The 20155-nt window shown below is 53.5% G+C and overlaps 8 protein-coding genes across 8 annotated transcripts; 3 read left to right on the top strand and 5 right to left on the bottom strand.

The window, feature by feature from the left end:
* Positions 1 to 332: 332 nt before the first annotated feature.
* Positions 333 to 1284, bottom strand: CABS01_14806 (uncharacterized protein; the record flags this gene model as incomplete). The annotated part of the gene is made up of 2 exons (XM_060548144.1): positions 333 to 739; positions 795 to 1284. 2 exons carry the CDS (start codon positions 1282 to 1284, stop codon positions 333 to 335), a joined length of 897 nt encoding a protein of 298 aa, XP_060392908.1.
* Positions 1285 to 2918: 1634 nt separating this feature from the next.
* Positions 2919 to 3971, bottom strand: CABS01_14805 (ribonuclease HII; the record flags this gene model as incomplete). The annotated part of the gene is made up of 1 exon (XM_060548143.1): positions 2919 to 3971. One exon carries the CDS (start codon positions 3969 to 3971, stop codon positions 2919 to 2921), a length of 1053 nt encoding a protein of 350 aa, XP_060392907.1.
* A 587-nt stretch (positions 3972 to 4558) lies between these two features.
* CABS01_14804 (cupin) lies at positions 4559 to 6708 on the top strand (the record flags this gene model as incomplete). Its single annotated transcript, XM_060548142.1, has 4 exons — positions 4559 to 4638; positions 4724 to 4863; positions 4921 to 6537; positions 6593 to 6708. The coding sequence occupies 4 exons, from the start codon at positions 4559 to 4561 to the stop codon at positions 6706 to 6708; spliced, it is 1953 nt and encodes a 650-aa protein (XP_060392906.1).
* Positions 6709 to 7452: 744 nt separating this feature from the next.
* On the bottom strand, positions 7453 to 10170 carry CABS01_14803 (sey1; the record flags this gene model as incomplete). The annotated part of the gene is made up of 4 exons (XM_060548141.1): positions 7453 to 7736; positions 7793 to 9528; positions 9581 to 10012; positions 10079 to 10170. The coding sequence occupies 4 exons, from the start codon at positions 10168 to 10170 to the stop codon at positions 7453 to 7455; spliced, it is 2544 nt and encodes an 847-aa protein (XP_060392905.1).
* A 749-nt stretch (positions 10171 to 10919) lies between these two features.
* On the bottom strand, positions 10920 to 12094 carry CABS01_14802 (fructosamine kinase; the record flags this gene model as incomplete). The annotated part of the gene is made up of 3 exons (XM_060548140.1): positions 10920 to 11013; positions 11111 to 11798; positions 11908 to 12094. 3 exons carry the CDS (start codon positions 12092 to 12094, stop codon positions 10920 to 10922), a joined length of 969 nt encoding a protein of 322 aa, XP_060392904.1.
* A 1593-nt stretch (positions 12095 to 13687) lies between these two features.
* CABS01_14801 (uncharacterized protein) lies at positions 13688 to 14050 on the bottom strand (the record flags this gene model as incomplete). The annotated part of the gene is made up of 1 exon (XM_060548139.1): positions 13688 to 14050. The coding sequence occupies one exon, from the start codon at positions 14048 to 14050 to the stop codon at positions 13688 to 13690; it is 363 nt and encodes a 120-aa protein (XP_060392903.1).
* A 2363-nt stretch (positions 14051 to 16413) lies between these two features.
* CABS01_14800 (uncharacterized protein) lies at positions 16414 to 17025 on the top strand (the record flags this gene model as incomplete). The annotated part of the gene is made up of 2 exons (XM_060548138.1): positions 16414 to 16419; positions 16516 to 17025. 2 exons carry the CDS (start codon positions 16414 to 16416, stop codon positions 17023 to 17025), a joined length of 516 nt encoding a protein of 171 aa, XP_060392902.1.
* Positions 17026 to 18256: 1231 nt separating this feature from the next.
* Positions 18257 to 19801, top strand: CABS01_14799 (succinyl-CoA ligase subunit beta; the record flags this gene model as incomplete). Its single annotated transcript, XM_060548137.1, has 3 exons — positions 18257 to 18400; positions 18545 to 19694; positions 19758 to 19801. The coding sequence occupies 3 exons, from the start codon at positions 18257 to 18259 to the stop codon at positions 19799 to 19801; spliced, it is 1338 nt and encodes a 445-aa protein (XP_060392901.1).
* Between the last annotated feature and the right edge of the window lie 354 nt (positions 19802 to 20155).

The raw sequence follows: 20155 nt of genomic DNA, 5'->3' as shown, positions 1-20155 counted from the left end.
CTGCACGGCGGTCCCTTATAGAGCCAGCAAGATGTATCATCCCCATGACGAATTCTTTCGGGCCCCGTCCAAAGGCCATTTGCAGCACAATACAGCTCCAAGATTGGGCTGTTCCAATTAAGGCCACTCTCAAGGCCACTCTCCGAGCCAGGACTAGCTAAGAAGCTGGGTCTCGCGAATGAAGAAAATGCGTCAGATGCCGTAATCAAGGCAGCGATTCCTGTACATATACTAGCGACCTGACCGGGCAAACAGGTGGCCGGGTTACTGAAGCCCTCCCAAGACATGTCTCGCATGCCTGGATGGTAGGCATCGTATAGAGAAATCATTGCCTATTCTGCCCAAGTATGCCATGATAGGCCGTCAGAGGGGTCAGGCTTCTCCATCTTGGCGATGGGATAGATAGCCCACTTTCCTTTGTGGCTCTTGAGGAAGTTCTTCATATACTCGTAACGAATGACGGAACGACGGGATGGCATTGTGGACTCGATCTTCTGCCGTTGGCTGTTGACGTATTCAGTTCCCTTCGTGCTCATCTTCCAGAAGCAATGGGCTCTGAAATTTTCCGAGGAAGAGTCGTCCTTCCCGTGGTAGACAGTGATGTAGAGTACGTGCTCGTTGTCTAAGTTGTTTCTCTCCTCAGCAGGGAGTCTATCGACCTCGGTAGCCCTCGATATGATTTCCTTGAGGCTGGGCATTCCACCTCGAAACAAATCAAGAGTTCCCATCTTCTCGAAACCTAGCGTTACTCTCAACATCTCATGTTCTCGTCACAAGTTCCTTCGTTCACTGACCTTGAACCATTTTCCCCGCGATGCTCGTGATTTTCTTTGGCTGTTTCAACATTTCAAGCTGACGGAGACTCACCCCGGCAAGATCTAGATCATCATTACGAATTTTACACGACTCGAAGAATGTGACGAGAAGGCGTTCAAACGGTATTTCGATACTTTCATCGGCCTTTGCGACCGGAGTCGGCTTATCAACTTCCGTAAGAGAACCTGGCGCCGGGAGAGTGACCATTTCGAGGATCTCCTCAGAAACGATGGCAAAGTCCTTGAACTTTTTGGTGCTGCAATAAAGTCCCCAGCGAGTGTCCTCCTGACCGTAAACCTCAAACTTTAGATATCGGTCTTCTATCTTTTCGGTAGGGTTCCGAATGATTCCGGCAGTGCCCTCATCCAGAATCAGGTGGTTGCCTTTCTTCCCGAGAAGTGACGCATGGTCACTTGGGTTCCATAATTTACTGATTCTGGCTCTAACAGGGGTCTTGGGCAACGACATGGTGAAGCTTCCGGCAAGGAAGTAAGTTCAGAGTCAAGCGCGGAAACAAAGCGACGAATGGCTCTTGTAAAAGTGTTTCGTTGACGGATTGGGGGCAAGTAAAGCGTATTGGTTCAGAAAGGATAGTAGGGCAAAGGGTGAACACGTCTGGTAGAGTATATCGTGGACAGGTTACGCATAGTCGATACGCGCAAGATCGCCTTTAATTATATGACTTGAGTAGTCGCCTTAGCTTGCCTCCGTAAGTTCTCCTGCGGATTCAGACTTGCGCTTCTTCGTCAACTGTGAAGCTCTTTGTACGTGAACAGTGCCTTTACCGCCCGGTGATTCTGCTGAAAGGGAAACGCAGCTTCGGCTTACGTAGATCTTTTCAGGGTTCGAACAATCTTTCCTAAACATTTTTATGTCACGTAGATTTTCTATCCATGTCGCAATGCCTGAAACAATGATTGCCATATTATGCTGATTTCCTTGTAAGGTATCTTGGTGGTAAGTATCATCCACTTACCGCCACCCCAAAATGCCCTCTTTGTGAGCAGGGAACACTCGAAATCATCGTAACTTTGCTTCGATCCTTCCCGCAGCCGTTCAATGCCCAAGGACCGAGTGAAAGACTTCCTGTAAACTTGCCACAGTCAAGTGACTGATGGAAAGGGAGGGGCCTGCTGACCTGGCCGATTCTTTAGTGATAAGAGAGAGGATGCGAACAGGCATTCCAGAGCCGAGGTGAATATCGCTTGTTACACGTATTGGACATAAAGCATTCAGAAAAGAAGCGCAAGTGACAATTGATGTTCAAATGAAGGTACCGATCACGGCTGAGCCAATGAAAAGTTTGTGATCAAAGGATAGGCTACCTAGGAGCCTTCCAACGTCTCCGACAACCAACATGTAAATTATACTGAATCCATCAAATATTGAGTGCTTTTATGGCTGGTCAATACGGTGATGAGAAACCTAAAATAAGCCTATCTACTCTATGATAAAAAGTAGCCAATGGAAGATGCGACCATGCGGCGATGAAAATTGATCCTACGTGTTTTCCTGTCCTTCAGAATAGATCGATCATGATAGCTGTACATAGAGTGTGCAAGTGTGTTCATTGCCAAATCGAGACGATGGCCAGACCAAGAGGAGACCGTCTTAGCTGCGAGTCAAGCAGACAGCATGACGAGGTGCCACATAGACACGCCAATAAATGATAGGAACCGTGTGACATGACCAGCATTGGAATGGCTGAGGTGGACAAATGCAAAGCATTGGTTTGTCGCTGTTTGTCAACACTTGGAACATGGTTATACTAAGAAACGTGGACAATGAGGCTGTTCGTGATGCTAGCCAGACGCAGCCGGGGACTGTATGACTACGACCGACCACCTCATTGAAGGACTGTGACGTAACAGTGGTTGACTCTCTACTCTACAGACATAATGACACAATGGCAAGGCACTATCTGTAGACGATGTCGATGAGAATTAAACGTAAGCAAATCATCGTTGTTTACTGCAGCCTATTCACATATCGCCGGTCATACATGTGGACGTCGTAAGGGTAGGCAGCGCAAGATATTAACACCTTCAAGGCGGCATTCAAACAGTGAGACATACTTTACAATCCCAATCTGAACTATCAGACTAAAACGCCTCTAGGCCAGCCGGCCTGCCAAACCAAGTCCCTAATTCATCACCATCTTCTTCCCTGTTCCCCGACGCAAAGAAGTCTGTCATCCGCGCGGTATCGCCGTCATCTTCGACCGGCCATTCCACCTTTGGGTTTCCCTTGGCCTCGAGCATGTCCTTGGCCGTGCCCCAGCTGAATCGGCATTCCGGACCCCATCCAAACACCGGGTGCATGTTAGATCTCATCCATGAAACACACCGTCCATCTGATGGATATCCTGAACCCCAAGCCATGGCCTCCTCTCCCTCTGCCGCAGCTTCAGGGGCTCGCCCCTTGTAGAGAACCTCAAGCGCAACATCACGGGTAACCTTTGCGCATACAGAAGCGGCCGATACACAGGGGTAGAGACTGTCTGCCTTCTTCGCGACTGTAATCTTTGTTGCGGGAAAGAAGCGCTGGAGCTTGGCTTGGTAGGCGGCGGGCTGACCGACGGTATCGACGTAAATCTCCTGGATGTTGACGCCCTGCGCAAAGACGCCCTTGATCAAGTCAACGGTGGCGTCCATGGCCTGGGCGTTGAGGTTGTAGTTGGCTCCCGGGCGCATCATGCCTGATGAGATGTCGCGGGCACTGAGTGCTGAGATGGCGAAGCCGCAAGTCTCGGCCAGGTCGGAGCCCGGCGTACACAGAGCCGTCATGAGTTGTGAGCGGACGGCCGGTGTGAGCACTTTGGAGTCGTCAAAGTGATGGGTCTCACGGAGTAAGGGGTCCGAGAGGGGAATGGGTAGGTAAAAGACACCATACACCATGGGTCCCAAGACCGGTCCGCGGCCGGCTTCATCGACACCTAAGCAGACTGGAGTGCCGGACGCTGCCGGTGAATCTGATTCGTCAGGTGTGCTGGTTTTTGTCGATGAGGCTGGTGGGAGAAGTGTTGAGGGAACTGGGGAGAAGTATGTGTATGAGTCGCCCGAGAGAATGGCCTTTTCGTTGATAGAAGGGGGAACAAAGGCACCCGGGGCTGGAGTCTCGAGAGCGATATCCTCGACCATTGGAGAGTCTTCCATTGTGACTGGTGAACTGGAGACGAGTTGAGAGCAATCTGGATTCGCCCTAGGTATCGCTTCTAAGGTAAAAGAGCAGTGTCGTATGAACGGTATGTTGTCGTATGGGTATATTTTGAGAATTAAGTGCAACACGTCTTTTCCAAACTCCGAGCTGAATACCAAAATAGTTGAGACTGTGAAGACCAAGGTCAGTTGTTCACTCAAAGTGACTTGAACTTAGGACCGGGAAATCTTGTTGGCTAGCCCCTCGACGCGTCTAGATTAATGGGGACGCGTTGAGCAGGGGCGCCAAGTCCACAAGTACCTGCCCCTGTCAACCCCGATTTGCAGCAGGCCCCGGCCACTGAAAGTCCATCGACACAGGTGTGTCCAGCGCGCGTCGTCAATTTACTTGCCAACCAAAAAGTTGCGCGCGGTCAACCTCCCCAACAACACCTCACCCCAAGATAAACACGGCCACGATCTGGTCCACAACGTCCCTTCATTCTCACCCGAGTCACTCGTGCTGAAGACCCAGATCGGGATGCTCCATCTCGAATTTTAATCAAATTTCTCGAACCGGACCATTTCACAACTACACATTCGCAATGGCACCGCCGCGACAGAGCAACGTCCGTCGCCGCGAGACCTCCACAGGCGATTTCCATGAGCTTGGTGTGAAAGGACGGTGCGTCGCGCACTCCTTCTCTCGGGCTGGCGTGGATCGCAAGCTCGAATTTGTATATGGACTTGTTAGACTGACATCCCAACAGCAAGACTGGCATTGAATTGCCCGACACGGGCGTACGCGACGAACATGGCATGCAACCCATCGACGGCCTTTTCTCCTCACCGGAGAAGGACAATGGATCCGCCAGCGACGATGGAGAACAGGACATGGAGCTGGAGTCGGGTAAGCCCTACTGAGATCATGCAACATCGCTGGCTTTCTGACGAAGCTCCGTATTAGAATCCGGTCCCGGGCCTTCCACCATTATGAAGAACCACCCTCGGCTCGTTCCCCGAGGGACCTCCCCGCGCAAGACAAACCTCGGATCACCTGCGATGCGCCACCCGAGCTTCGGCCCTTCCTCGTCACCGACACGGCTGTCACCCCAGCGGAGATCATCGTCGCCGATAGAACCTCAGCCAACTCGTGGAGCTCCAGTTTCACGCAAACTTGACTACGGCGCCCTGGAGAAAAACGGACCCGGGTTGAACGGTAAACGTCCCAACGGATTCAAGAGTGGACGCGCAGTCTCTTCCGAAGACGAAGAAGAAGAGGAGGCTGTGCTACAGGCGCAAAATGGCCATGTCGAAAACGGGGAGGAGGAGTCGATGCAAATGGTCAGCATGGACGACGGTCAAGTACCAGAACCCGAATCTGAGCCAGCAGCATCGGAAACAGAGGAAATTTCAGAAGCGGAGGCTCCGAAGCAGCCTACCAAGCGCAAAGGCCGTCCACCAAAGGCGAAGCCAGCTATCCAGGAAGAGGCAGAGGAACAGTCAAACCGTGAGTCCGAACCAGAAGAAGCGCCTGTTAAGAGGAGAGGCAGGCCAGCCAAGGGCAAGGGCAAGGAGAAGACCCAGTCAGACGAACCTGAGCCTGAGGCGGAAGAGGTCAGCGCGCCCAAACGACGACGCTCGCGTAATTCCGACGGAGACAAGGCGGAGCAAGAAGAGGAAGACGATCGCGCATCCAAACGACAGCGGAAAGAACCAAAGAAGGCAACGGGCGGAGCAAGGGGGCGGCCGAAAGCTGCGCCCCAGGAGGAAGAGGGGGAATCATCGAAGCAGACGGCCAAGGCCGCCTCAAAAGCCAAACCAGGACCCAAAGGCAGGCCAGGACGCAAGCCGCAAGCCGCAGCGGGCGAGGACTCGATTCTGGGCGTGGTGCAAAAGGGGCCGCCCATGCCTAAAGCGCGCGGTCTGGTATCGCAAAAGCAGAAGCAGGACCCCCATTCCATCACCCACACGAGATCCGGTCGCCAGTCCTACAAGCCTTTGGCGTTCTGGAAGAACGAGCACGTCACCTACGACGAGGACGAGGCTTTCGAAGATGGAAAGAAGGGCAACAGATTTCTCCTGCCGAGCGTCAAGGAGGTCGTCCGCGTGGAGGAAGAGGAGCGGGAGGCTGCGAGGAAGGGCAGGCCAAGAGGCCGCAGGCCTACTGCCAAGGCAGGCAGACGGCGACAGCAGGTCGAATCCGAGGACGAGGAGCCGGCGGAACCATGGGAGCAGGACCCGGGCAGCGTCGACGGCGAAATTGTGGTCTGGCAGCCGGAGCACGAGTTCAACCCGCCCGCTATCAACGAGCAGGTCGAGATCGACGAGGAGCGGATCGCCGTCGCCGCGGGCGCCATCCAGACGAGGGACATTCGGGACGCGACGTTTCGCTTCGCAAAGACCCTCAGCTTGCCGTTCTTCGGCTCGGGCGTCGTCGACCTCCCGCCCGGCGCAGAAAAGCGGCCGAAAAACTCGCGTAAGATGCAGATGGTGTTTTTCGTCTTCCAAGGCAAGGTCTTGGTTACGGTACACGAGTCCCAGTTTAGAATAAGCGCCGGTGGCATGTGGTTTGTGCCAAGAGGTAAGCCGTTCCTGTCTGCGTCTTGAGTATGAACGATTTACTGACTGTCGTGCAGGGAACTATTACAGTATCCACAACGACTACGAAAACCCAGCTCGCATCTTCTTTGCTCAGGGTTGCGAGATGAGCAATGCGGGGGCCAATTTCTCCCAGGATACGACTATAGGCTGAAAGTCGATTTGTGGATGATAGAGACGGCGGATCTACATCGGCTCGTCTGTTAGGTTTCTTCTAGTTGTTTGGCTGTCGGCAGTGTGTTTTGCGAGATATCCCGTCTTCTCTTTCTCCCTCTGAAAAGTGGCTCAAGAGGTAGCCCGTTTGGATTCGGTTTCGAGCTGTTGGATGAGGGTTTCCCTTTTGGGTCCAAGAACAGGACTTTCTTAAACCGAGGGGAGAGCTTGCGCCGTGGTCCGGGATGAGCGAGTTGGAGGACCATCATGAGGAGTAGCGGCTGTTTTTTTGTGTTTTTGAAGGGAGGTTTATAATTGCATCAATCAATATCCACGAAGTCGCGTTTCTTGAGTATTGGATCCCGTTTTCTGTGATGAGCTTGCCATTGCAACAGTGTACTTTGTGAATGGACTTGGTGATGTATAGCAAACATGTGAAACCAGAAGCCGTGGATGCGCAGGTTACCTCGTTTCATCATCTTGTGTCAAATCCTTTCATATGAAAATCAAGGCTGACGATATCGTGCGAGCAAAGTCATGGGCTTACACGGGTATCACATGGCACTTCATCAAAATTGAAAAACGTATCTTATAGACATTATATCCTTTGCCTCCCTATTCATAAAACCCCTTCTTCCCTCGCTCTATCGGGCGTCTGGAACGCAGCCTCATTTTCAGCTGTTCACAACTAACTACCTTAACCTAAACACACAAACACGCGCGCGCGCACGAGGGAGACAAAAGTCTAAATGTCATCAATATCATCCTCAGCGCTCTTCTTCTTGCCCCGGCTGTCGAGCGTGTCCATGCTGATGGAATCGCTATCGCGTGCGGGCATGGCGAGCGCCTGCCGCGCCGTGTCCGAGTTCTCAATGAACTCGCGCAGCTTCGCCTTGCCAATTTCGACACCCTGGTTGGCGGCCGCGTTGGCCATCTGGTACATGGGCCCGAGCATGTTGAGCGTATACGCGACGTAGGTACCTCCGGCGAGCATGATGAGGAAGACGAAGAGGAACGGGTTGCGCAGGACTGTCGTAAGTTAGTATTCGGTTCAACACACATCATAATAAAGAGACACAACTCACCAGCAACGATCTCGTTCCATCCAAGAGCCACCAGCAGAGCATAGAAGTACAGGGGTACTTGTGCGACACCGCCAATGGCACTACGCTTGGCCTCGACGTAGACACCGTCCGCGGTCTTCTTGAACCGGATGACGAGGTCTTGACGCTTGCTCTCGCTGAGAACAGTCATCTCCTCCTCGAGGCTCTTGCCATCCTCCTCATCGACACCGCCAATCGGTGTCAAGTCTTCCTCGTCGCTGGGCTCAACTCCACGGGGTTGATTTCCAATCCAGGCAGGCAACTCAGGAGGTCCGTAGCTTTCCGAAAGCTTGAACTTTGATAACAATGGGATGAGCGTCAGCGTCGACTCTCTTGCCTTGGTGTAGATGCCCTCGATGTCGTCTGTAGGTCTCCAGATTCTTGGTACGCCAGCCTCGTCGTATCTGAACTTGTCCTCAAAGTTTTCTCTCAGCTTCAACAGAATGTTGCCCTCCATGACCTCTTCCTCAATCTTCTCGCGCAGGGCGACCCAACTCTTGCGCCTGAGGCGCCAGAGACCAACTTCGACCTCATCCTGGGTAGCTTCGAAGCTCTTGGCACGGTCGGTGAACCTGCCCTGTGCGTCCTTGACGATATCGACAAACACGGTCCAGATACGATCCCAAAGATCCTTCTCCGCAGGCTTCTCACCAGTCTCGGGGGCGCCGGATCCAGCTCTACCGGAGCCGAGCTTGTTGAATTCGAGGCCAATCGCATCGCCCAAGCGGGACTTGACCCATCGCTCCACCCTCGTGGCCAACCGGCGCATCTCTTCCTTGCGCAGCTTACCGCTCACGTCGTCCAACTCCTTCTCAAACAACACATACTGTGACTTGAAGTTGGACCAAGCGACGCCAGGGATGGCGAGGCTCTCAGCTTCGGTCTTGAAGAACTCGAGCGTCTTCTTCTTCTCCTCGGTAACGATCTCAGCAAATTCGTAGGCCGCGCCGGACTTTTGGCCAGCCTTGACAGCACCCGAAACGTGCTCACTGAAGGAAGCAATGGCGGCCTTGTGAGCGGCGGACAACTGTGCGTTGTAAAGCGTCTTGAGGCGGCCGTCGATCTTAGCTTCCAAGTCTTGGCGCTTGCGCGAGTAAACACCCTTGTGATACCTGCTGGCCTGAATCTCGAATGCCTTGAGACACTTCTCACGAGATTCGCGTCCCGTCACACCCAGATCGGCCAGTACCGCGGGCTTACCGGCTCTGGCAGATTCGGACTGCTTCTCCTCGAGCGGTACAACGGCAGTATCGAAACCAATCAGGACCTCCCTCGAGATCTCATCGCAACGGAATTGCGCAAGCAGCTCTTGCTGTGTCGGCAAGTCCAGGTCCTTGTTGTTGACAATCTGATCCCAGATGCCCTCAGCGTAGAGCGAAAAGCCGTCGGCGGGAATGCGTCGGTGGTACTCGGGGAGGAACACACCGCCATCGAACTCCTGAGTGCTGGCCCCACTCGTGCGGTGCCCCGCAGTGAACCTCCTCCCCAGGTTCTGGATCTCAGTAGTGAACTTATCAGCCTGCAAGATCTTGTGGGGGAGGGCGGCAAAGGCGAAGTCGAAGTAGTCCTCGATGCGCGAATTTTCGAGGCCCTGCGGCTTGGAAATGGAAGACCAGATCTTAGTCAGGTCCTGGACCAGGGTGTTGCGCAGGTTCGCAAGGGGCGTCGTGCCAAGGTGGTCTCGGATTACGAAGAAGAGGAGTGATCTCAAGCTCGACCTGTGTAGGCTGTTAGCGAGCGGCGGGGTTGCCCACGCACAGGGCGACTTACTGCTTGTCTTTGAGGAAGAGCTGTAGGTTGACCTCAAAGACGGTTTTGAGTAGGCCCATGTTGGCACCATTGTACAGGCCGACCTGTGTCTCCCAGAGGTTGACGATCAAGACTTCGCTAGTTGCCAGTGCGAACAGAGCGCTCTTTCTCTCGAAATCCTGGTCTTCGCCACGCTCGCGTCCATCAGTCCCCTCAACATCCATAACGATGATGTTCTCGGCCATGCCGGATTCCTTCTTGTTCTTGGACATCCATATTCCCTTGGTAGTCTGCTGGCGCATCGTCTCGGACATGACGGAGAAGTCGGTACCAAAGAGGTTGTTCAGCAGCGTCGACTTGCCGGTGGATTGGGAGCCGAAGACGGAGATGAGGTGGTAGTTGAACCCCGCCTCGGCGACGCGCACTTTTTGCAAATATGTTGCGACATGGGAGCTGTACAGAAGTCAGTTAGCCGCTGATCATCGTCGGTTCGTTGAGGCGGGGGAGATTGTATCGTACTTGAAGTCCTTCTGATCGTCAATGACCTGGATGCCATGCTCGTAGTTCTGGGCATCCGGCTCTTCGCCGACAGCAGCAAAGTGGCCGTTCATGGTTGCAGCGACGAGTGAAGCAAATAATGTGGAGGGGCAAGTCTCGTAGGGTTTATTCGGTCATTGTCGTTTTCCAGAAATAGGTAAGGAAGAAGAGGAAGAAAAGGAACGGGAGAGCAAGCCAAACGTTGTTCGGGTGCAATGTAGCAACAGGGGCGAAAGTAGAGTGCAGTGCGTACTAATGGGAGTTGGCAGCTGGGAGAGGAAGTGACCACATCGACCCTTGTGATCAAATTCCCCTGTCATGGGCCGTTAATCTTGCCTTTCCCACCTGGCTTTACTGCCCTCCACTGTGGGAAAGTGTGCAGTTGCGCCGGATGAATGGTTGGTCCGTGCTGTTTCCCTCCCCCAAGTTCCCAACGAGTGGCCAGTCACCCAGTGATTGGAGGCTCGGTCTCAGGGCAACCCCTGGCATGTGAATCCTGGTATCTCTCCAAAATCCCCTCGAAAACATCAGACGACGTGACCACGACATGTGAGGTATCTCCGTCGAATAGCGGACCAGTCATGGTGAATTGTATGGGTAATGAGATACGATGTGAGGCTCCTGACTACAATTTTCCTTCAACGGAGACGTCTGTGTCCATCCAGTGCTGCCGTCCCTGAAACTAAGAGCTGTCAGTCATTTCGGTTGGCCGCTAATACAAAGTTCATGGTTCCCACCGGCGCGGGCCGGCTTTAATGTGGAATTCCTCAAGCACAAACCAATCTTCCCAACGTCATGGTAATACTGGTAAACTTCAATTGTTTCAGCCATACTTTGAAATCAGCTTCTTCATGATCCCCATGGCGCCTCCGCGGTATCCTCCACCAAATAACGCATAGTGGTTGAGGTGGTGATATCTGCGACACCTACAAGTTAGCGGGGCAAATCACCATGGCAACCCCCCCTTCAAGCAAGTGGGCGAAAGCTCGAAGCGACGCGAGGGAGTGGACTTACAACTCGTAAAGTGCAACTCGATCATCCCACTCTTCAACTGGCTCCGCCTTCGACACCAGTTCATTATATTCGTTCCAGAAACTACTCCCAAAGCCGCCAAACATCTTCATGATGCCCAGTTCGTACTCGGCATGCCCATACACGGCCGACGAATCGTAGACAACCTCCTCCGCGCCGCCCTTACCCGCAATCTGGCCACGGCCGTGGTTTCCGCTCCATAGATCCCCGTGGATCACCACCGGCTTGATCCCCTTGATGCGGTCCTCGCCGATCAACCGCGGAACAACCCGGCTCGCAACGGTCTCCACGACCTCCGACAACTCTCCGTCTGCGCCGTTCCTCCTGATCCCTGCGCGCAAAACGCCGCGCAGCCGGTTCTCGGCATAGAACTCGGCCCACGTCTCCTTCCACGCGTTCTCCTGTGGCGTCGAGCCGCAGCATGTGCTCACAGGAAAGCCGTACATGGGCCTGTCGAATCCCTTCGGGACGGGCGCCGGGGTCGTGTGCATCTTGGCGAGCTTCGCGGCCAGCGACATGCCCGATCCGCCCGGGGCCGAGGATCCCAGATCCAAGAAATCTGTGACGAGGAAGTATGTGCCCGGGGATGATTGGTATCGCCCGTGGGCGTGCGACTTTGGGCAGAAATTCGGCACGGCGTTGTGGATTGCGTTTAGCGATTCATGTTCGCCTGCGGGAAGTGTCAATGCTCCTGCTTCTAAGACAGCTTTGGATGCCAAATCAAGTGCAGATGTGTTTCTTCACCAGATTGCTCTGCACTCCAGCCAGGTTTCACCGACCTCTAAACATGACTTCGGCGTCTTTCCCAGAGCCCGTCTTGACGAAGAAGTTGGTGGGCTGACCATCGATGACAGAGGTGAGTTTGAAAGATGATGCGAATCCGGAGCCGCCATGAGACGCGATTTTGGTCTGTTCAGGATCAAGCTGGAGGGCTTCGAGGATGGCTGGATCTACATGTGGTGCCATTCTTCGAGATGTGTGGGATGGACTCGATCGAGTCTGGTTTGACAGGCTGGTAGTTTGTGTGATTCAAAGTTGAGCTCTGGAGCTCACCTCAGTTACATGCCACCAGCTCAGACCGTTGGGGTGAGCTCTTAGTGACGTAGAATAGCAACGGCCTCCACAGTGACTGTACCGCCCCAAGCTGCATGCCTTTCAGCCCCACAGAGACCCATTCTGTTTGTCATTTGCAGCCACCGTGTCCTCTCACCCGACTTGAACACTGCTCTGGCAGTTCTGCTCACATTCAATAACCACTTGGATCGATAGCTCAGTGGTAGAGCGAGAGATTGCAGTTAAACGCAGTTTATCTCTAGGCCCCGCGTTCGAATCGCGGTCGGTCCTTGTCTTTTGCTGTTTGCACTCCCAGTGCTGTGTTTGCCGCTCAGAAGCGTTCTATATTTTTGTTTTGTTGACTATCTTTGTTGGAGATCGCCTTAAGGTGCTGCTGTTGTCACTCTTTAAAGCTATTGCGTGCTGTTTTCAAAGCTTGTTGCTCCAAAAATACCTGATTCGGCTCCCGGTGCAATGGTGGGGTTAGGTTCCCGACCGATCAAAAATAACGGGGCCGTGATGGGGCCGTAGATGCTCCGCCAAAGCTTCGAATGATTCTTCGAGACAGTAGGAGGAGCAGAGAAATGACAGAAACCTGGAAGCTATCTGAAAGATGAGATAAATCATACTGGAAACCCGGGTACCGAAGTCTTTGGTGTAATGTTTATTGAACTAGCAAAATGAACCCCATAGCATCCTCCAGTGTTCGTGTAGAAAGTAACGCCCTCCGCAATGTACCAACACCAAAACACCCTTCTCTATCTCATGGTATCTATCGCCTTGACACAACATCCAAGTCACGGCTTCCCAACCAAGCGAACCTCATTTGGCTGATTCTCCGTCCCGCCTGACTGGCTGACATGCGGGAGCCAAAACCCCCCGGCATACCATACCTGGTCAGGCCTGCCATTACCCCAACTCTCCAAGCCCACCTCAAGCCAAAAGCGAGATAGCTAGCACGCCAACCACCAGCGGCACGGCACCACACCACAGGGCCAAGACCCAAGAGCATGTTTCTGTTTACCCCATCCTATCACTTCCCCAGGATTGAGATCTCACCAGCCCAACGGGACCAGTCCACCACCCCCGCTAACACAAAGCTAGGGGGTGGACGCCCGCCGGCGTCGCTCCCAGTTCGTCCAACGACTGCGACCCAAGGACCCCTTATCTGGCATCTCAAACCCTAAATCTGGTGCTCTGGACCGTCGCTTGTGCAGCTTGCGAGAACAACGACGCTCTTGACGATAGTAAGCGTCTTGGCGTCCGGGGGCAGGATTGAGGGGCTGTGATCCAACCTGCCTGAATGAAAGGACGGCCGGCCCTGCTCGAGCGACACAGGGCAAGTAAAGAGGAATTGTCGGAAAGAATGGTCCAGACTTCCCCAACGCCAAGATGCCACTTCCCGGGGTGAATGTAGCCCAGATGTAGTCAGCTTTCCTCGCGTTCTTGTCATTCGCTTTCCCCTCCATCCCTCATCACCCCCTTCCCTCTCCCTTCTCTACCCTCTTAGACGATTTCCTTTCCCAGAGCTAGGCGGTGAACGTCGGTGACAGAGGCGCGGTCTGAACTGGCGTTGCTATCTTGGGAGTAGACGCTGAGGTTTGTCGTCGACGAAGTCTCTTCGCGGCGGAGCGGTGTCAGGTCTGATTCTGACTCTCGTCGCAGAGCCATCGTCCGTGTCTCTTTTGCTGCTGCTTGGCTCGGGATGGACGCGTACTTTGGCGCCGTGGTCTGTGGAACGGTCGTCTTCCAGTGCTCGCCGTTGCCGTTCCAGCAGGCGGAACATGGACACTGGGGAGTTCGGTTGATGGCTGGCGGCGGGGTGCAGTGGCGCTTCCACCAGCTGAGAGGCTTTTGTTCGGAAGGCATTGCGATGTTGGTGTTTGTTGGAGCTTGAGAGATGAAGTAGAAGGAAGGGATCAAGGGACCAGTGAACCAAGTCCAGAGGGTCTATGTGTATGCGTGTGTATGAGGGTATAAGTAGAGATCGACTGGACTTGGTAAAGGTCAAACGGTGACCCCCTTGACAAGAAAGCGTAGAGACTCTGGAACGAAGGCGAGGAAACAGAACTGGAGATGGAGACAGGAAAACCGAGACAAGGGGAGGGAGACTTCTCGGGAAAGGGTGGCCCCAGTGAGATTATATACCCACGATGAATGACCTCCGAGACCATGGCCGGCCGAGCCCAGGTCAAAGACGGTCTTGTGGGACCCCTGGATGTAATACCCATGACCTACCTGCATGTGAAGCTGAGCTGAGTGGGCGGCTTGCACACTTGCAAAAGCTCGACGCCCCGGCTGAGGTGTACGAAGAACAATCTCGACTGGGCGCTTGCCTAAGTAGCTAGCACCGGGCTGACTGCCGCCGCCGGCGCACTCCAAAGTGCGATGCCATGTGCGTCTCGCTTCCTTGGAACCGCTATCAATAAGACTGCAGTCGTTGCTCGGTCTCGTGTCCAAGGCTCACTCGAGTCCAGGAAGACTAGCAAAATCTCGAAGAAGACGGCGTTGTGAAAAGTTGAGAGGAAAGGAGAAAAAAATGGTCTAGGTACAAGTTAGTCGCGAGATTTGTGAGGTTCAAAGGGGGTACGTACTGGTTGGGTTAGTCACATTCGCGGTTTCGCCAATCGCCTCCAACGTCTTCTCACCTCACCTTGAAGTTGGCTCGGGACTGGTTCGGAGAGTCTTCGCAATGTCAGAGCCCGCTTTTCCTTGTTGTTCCTACGGCCAACATACGATGTGGAGCCTATTCCATCATGGAATCAACAGTTTTTTTTCCTCATCTTTCTATTACCGGGTGTGCGATAAGACCTGAGCGGTGCCCTACTTGAAACTGTTTCGCTGGCTTCGTCGTTGCGAGGTTGCGGTTGTGGCTGCGACGTCGTCAACGGTTTCGCGACTGCGACTGCGACCGCGAGCTGTGTAAGGCGCCGATCATCCGGCCGATCAGCAAACGGTAGCTAGCGGACACGTTCAGCCTGGTGTCTCTGCTCGGAAACCGAAAAAAAAAATGAGAAGGATATTTGGTCTCCAGAAGTTTTGGAGGTGTCTTCGTGAGGGAGAAAACCCGGGAATAAGTGGCGAGAAGAAATGGCGAGTATCTCCATCATCCGCAACACCAAAGTCCAGACCCCGTCGAGGAATCATCCCGAACAAAAAACCAAAATTCGCGTCATCGACCCTGGTCAGTGTCAATAGATATGGGCAAGGTTCGGGAAGTGTCCGCCGGGAGTGCCTTTCGCTAGCATGCAAGCTAAGAACATTCAAGAAACGGGAGAGATGCATGGGAACGCTATTCCCGTAGCAAGGGTATTGTAAGGTCAAACGGTCACGACGACTGGGATCTCGAGAGGAATTCAAGAGAGTTAACCGCGGGCAGGGAAACGACATGTCTGTTGAGCCTCACGGTGGATCCCCTTCCCTTCCGCTCGATGGTTGTTGTGGACGCCCCTTCATCCGAGAATCGCAATAGCCGAAGGGGTATCCATTTTGTGCCGACAGATGCTGTGGCTGGAGGGATCTCGGAGATGGGTCCTGGGATTTGCGGAGTGGAATGGCCTGATCACTACGTCCGGCGTCGCATCGGAGTCAATTTGATGATATAGGTTCTTCCGGCCCGACACTTGTGACTGTTGATGTCTTTCTTGATCTGCTCTTCTTTGCCAATTACCATTTTGGTCCGTCTTTCCTTTAAAGAAATCGGATTTTAACCAGTTACTAAACGACTTCGAAGCAACAAGTGTTGCTGAGACAAAGTGAAAGTCATATCAGATCAAAGACAGGGGTCTTCCCAAATTCGCAACTAGGCTTGCTAAGACAGCTCCTTTATCGCTTCTTTCATTCTAGTACCTAACATGCAGCAGAATCATCAGGCATGTTCTTACTCCTTGAGGTTCGCGTCTCTTCTAGTCTGAGTACTAAAATTGCATTATGATGTGTGAGTCTTTTACCAGCACCTGCTTACCCAAGGACCTTTGCTGAACTCAGAGCAGCCTAGGGTTATTGAGGCTTCTACCGGATTCAATGGCTGTCATGCCTGGACACGCAAAGAACTGCCGTCTTTGAGAACGGGACGTCTATAGTCTCGCCTCGCCCTTCACTATTAAGCCGTCAAGGCATTAAGATGGGTTGACTTCCACATCACAGCCCATCGTCAACCCAGCTTAACGACATGAACCCTGACGGTCAACTCTAGTAAAATCCTATGCTGGGAATGACGAAACTCAAACCAGATGGATGTGTGTCAGCGGCCTTCGTATTGCCCGGCACGAAGCAACTGGAGCCATACAAATGCGCGAAACACTACTTGGAATACTTCAACAACACTACCACAGAACCCCTTCTGCCGGCTACCGGAATTCGAGAACGATGCGTCCGATGAGCAGTACGTTGAGGAATACTACTCGTACCAGCTCTCCTGCTATGTCCAGCCCTCCGCAATAACGCCTACGGATGACGACGACAAGAGCACGGCAGCCACCGCTTCCCACCAAGAAGGAAAACCCTCATCGCGTCTTTGGCTGCGCAGAATATTGCAATTTGCCGGCAGCCTGCTATCAAATGCCAAGGAGATCATTCGAGCTGCGAGATCGACTACCGCGAGGGGGCTGGATCAAGCTCGAGCGGATATCAGCACATGGTGGTTGGCTAGCCGAAGACTGAGGCTGTGGTTGGGACGATTGGGGAAAGCCTTGCCCATGATCATACTGTGCAGAGTCGTGGCTCAGTGGGTATTGGCGCAAGACCGGCCCGTCTACGTCCTGGTCCATGTATGCCAGTCATGGTCAGTCGTAGTCAGTGTTGTACCAGAGCCGATAGCTGGTGTCGAAAATGGCAACATCTAAGGCTCTCCGCCCGACTTCCAGCGCGGCACCTGAGTATTACGTCCACCAACTCAGCGGTCACGCAACAGATATAGTGGATGGATTAAACGTGGTGAAAGGCTGACTCTGGCGCACTGGCGAAGTCATACCGAGATGAGTTCTGTAAGTCACAACCTTTGACAACTTCAACAATGGTCGCTGACTTTGTAGCAGGTTCCAAAACTGCGATCAAGAGAGTTTCACCGTCATAGGTACGACCTCTCGGTTCCGAAATACATATGATGTCGTCAAGATAGCATCTATACCGAATCAGACAAGACGATTGGATAGGTAGGGTTCATCTCGGTTGCCATTATGCCGCAATATGGTTATACGCAATGGCGCTCAAGAAAGGGGTAGGTTGGAGCTGAGCCGAGGGAGTCAAGATTTGTTCTGGTGTATGTGTAAGTTTTTCAACAATTTGAGTACAAATGAACGTGCTGCTTCTGGAGTCGCCTGGCAGCGTGCAGAAAGCTGGATCCTAGCAATGTCTGAAAGTCGAGGTGAAGAAATGACGCCACATGATGAGCCTGCAGATGCAGCTTCCTGCAGCAGTGCAGACACGTGGTTGGTGTTGTGTCTTGACAGGCGCACGGGTTCGGAGCTCGGGCCACTTTCAGCCGCTTTACCGGATGGTCTCCGAGTTCGACCTTGACTTCTCGACGGAGCTATCCCGTGCCTCGGCCAGTGATGGAACACCTAGTGATATGGAGTTATTGTGAAGTCCTAAGAGAAAAATGAAGATATGAGCTAATACATCTGTTATTATCAGGTTCTGCTTTGTACTTCCCTACAATTAGATGTGTAGGGTCACAGAAATATGGCGACGGTTTTGGCGGAGGAAGCAAGCTCCGTTGGCAGCTAAAAGCGGCGGTGGAACCCTGTAGCTCGGCTGAAGCTTTGTTCCGAGCGAAAACCAACTAGAGGACCGGGAATTCCCGCGGCCCAGAAACCTCTGGTTTTCCCGTTTGAGATTGCTGGAGATAGCGCTTTCCTGCAAAACCAATTGCATCACAGCACACTCGAAGGACTCCTCGTCAGTCCTCTTCCTTTTTCCTTCCTACGACTTCGCGCCTTTGCATCCCACCCGTCGGGACCTTCTTGTCAGTCATTTAATTGACAGGCGCGCTTGACGTTTTTTCCCTCTTCCTCCGATCTTCGAAAACCACCCCCCGTCCTTCGCGACACGAACACATAAACCCCCTTCACAATCATGTTCAAGCTCGGACGCAGCCGGTTGGCTTCTGCCATCCAAACTTCCTCAAAGGTCGCCGCTCCCAGATACCCGGGCCTTGCCCAGCAACAAAGGAGAAACCTCAGCATTCACGAGTACCTCTCCGCCGACCTTCTGCGCCAGGTAAACACACCCACCAGAGAATCTGCGATACATGGGGCCCCACTCCTTTTCGGGGGGGCCAGTTTTTCAGGAGCTTCTCAGCCAGCTCAGCGCGATAAAGAACCAAAACCATAGCTAACGTGAGGGTCGCTTTTTCGTTTTTAGTATGGAGTCGGTGTCCCCAAGGGATCCAACGCGAAGACCGCCGCCGAGGCCAAGGCCATCGCAAAGGAGATTGGTGGTGAGGATATGGTCATCAAGGCCCAGGTCCTCGCCGGTGGACGTGGAAAGGGTACCTTCGACAACGGCCTCAAGGGCGGTGTTCGCGTCATCTACTCCCCCACTGAGGCCGAGATGTTCGCCGAGCAGATGATTGGCCACAAGCTCATCACCAAGCAGACCGGCGCCGGCGGCAAGCTCTGCAGCTCCGTCTACATTTGCGAGCGCAAGTTCGCCCGCCGCGAGTTCTACCTCGCCATCCTGATGGACCGCGCCTCCCAGGCCCCCGTCATCGTCTCCTCCTCCCAGGGCGGTATGGACATCGAGACCGTCGCCAAGGAGAACCCCGACGCCATCATCACCACCAACATTGACATCAACAAGGGTGTCACCGACGAGATCGCCCGCGACATCGCCGTTAAGCTCGGCTTCAGCGAGCAGTGCATCGAGGACGCCAAGGACACCATCCAGAAGCTCTACAAGATCTTCCTCGAGAAGGACGCCACCCAGATCGAGATCAACCCCCTCTCCGAGACCTCTGACCACAAGGTCCTCTGCATGGACGCCAAGTTCGGCTTCGACGACAACGCCGACTACCGCCAGAAGGATGTCTTCGCTCTCCGCGACACCACCCAGGAGGACGCCGACGAGGTCCGCGCCGCCGAGTCCGGCCTCAACTTCATCAAGCTCGACGGTGACATTGGCTGCCTCGTCAACGGTGCCGGTCTGGCCATGGCCACCATGGACATCATCAAGCTCAACAAGGGTACCCCCGCCAACTTCCTCGACGTCGGTGGTGGTGCCACCCCCGCCGCCATCAAGGAGGCCTTTGAGCTCATCACGAGCGACCCCAAGGTCTCTGCCATCTTTGTCAACATCTTCGGTGGTATCGTTCGCTGCGATCTCATCGCCAAGGGTCTCATCAACGCCTCCAAGGAGCTCAACCTCAAGATCCCCATCATTGCCCGTCTCCAGGGTACCAACGTCGAGGCCGCCCACGAGATCATCAACAACTCTGGCATGAAGATCTTCTCCATCGACGACCTCCAGACCGCCGCCGAGAAGGCTGTGCAACTGTCCAAGGTTGTCAAGATGGGTAAGTCATAGAATTCCCCATACACTCGTTCTTAAAGCTCAGATGCTAACTGTAATCCTCTAGCCCGTGACATTGATGTCGGCGTCGAGTTCTCCTTGGGTATCTAAAGCTCTAGCGTTGTGTTTAGACTGGCCTCGCCCTGTACATTAATTAACATAGCCCTAGGTTGAAGGAGCTAGCACTGGGAGCCGAAATATCAAACTTGTGTTCAAATGTCACTTGCAAGTTTCCCACAAACGCACGTCGCTCCGTTACCTGTCTTGTTGTGAATGTGAAGCATCCCGCGCTTCGTCAAGTTTTCCATGTCCCACCCGTCCTTCTCAGCTGCATACGATGAACATGTTCATATGGTTACATATGCACAATTTGCTAAGCAGAAAAAAAAGCCCCCACTCCACGTCTGCAGGCGAAGCGTGTCATGTAACCACATCATCCACATCAACGGTTCCCACTTCTCAAGT

Source organism: Colletotrichum abscissum (assembly GCF_030869225.1).
Source record: "Colletotrichum abscissum strain IMI 504890 chromosome Unknown Scaffold_58.1, whole genome shotgun sequence".
Taxonomy (NCBI): Eukaryota; Fungi; Ascomycota; class Sordariomycetes; order Glomerellales; family Glomerellaceae; genus Colletotrichum; species Colletotrichum abscissum.
Note: the sequence above shows the minus strand (reverse complement) of the source record. Positions and strands in the feature narration are given on the sequence as shown.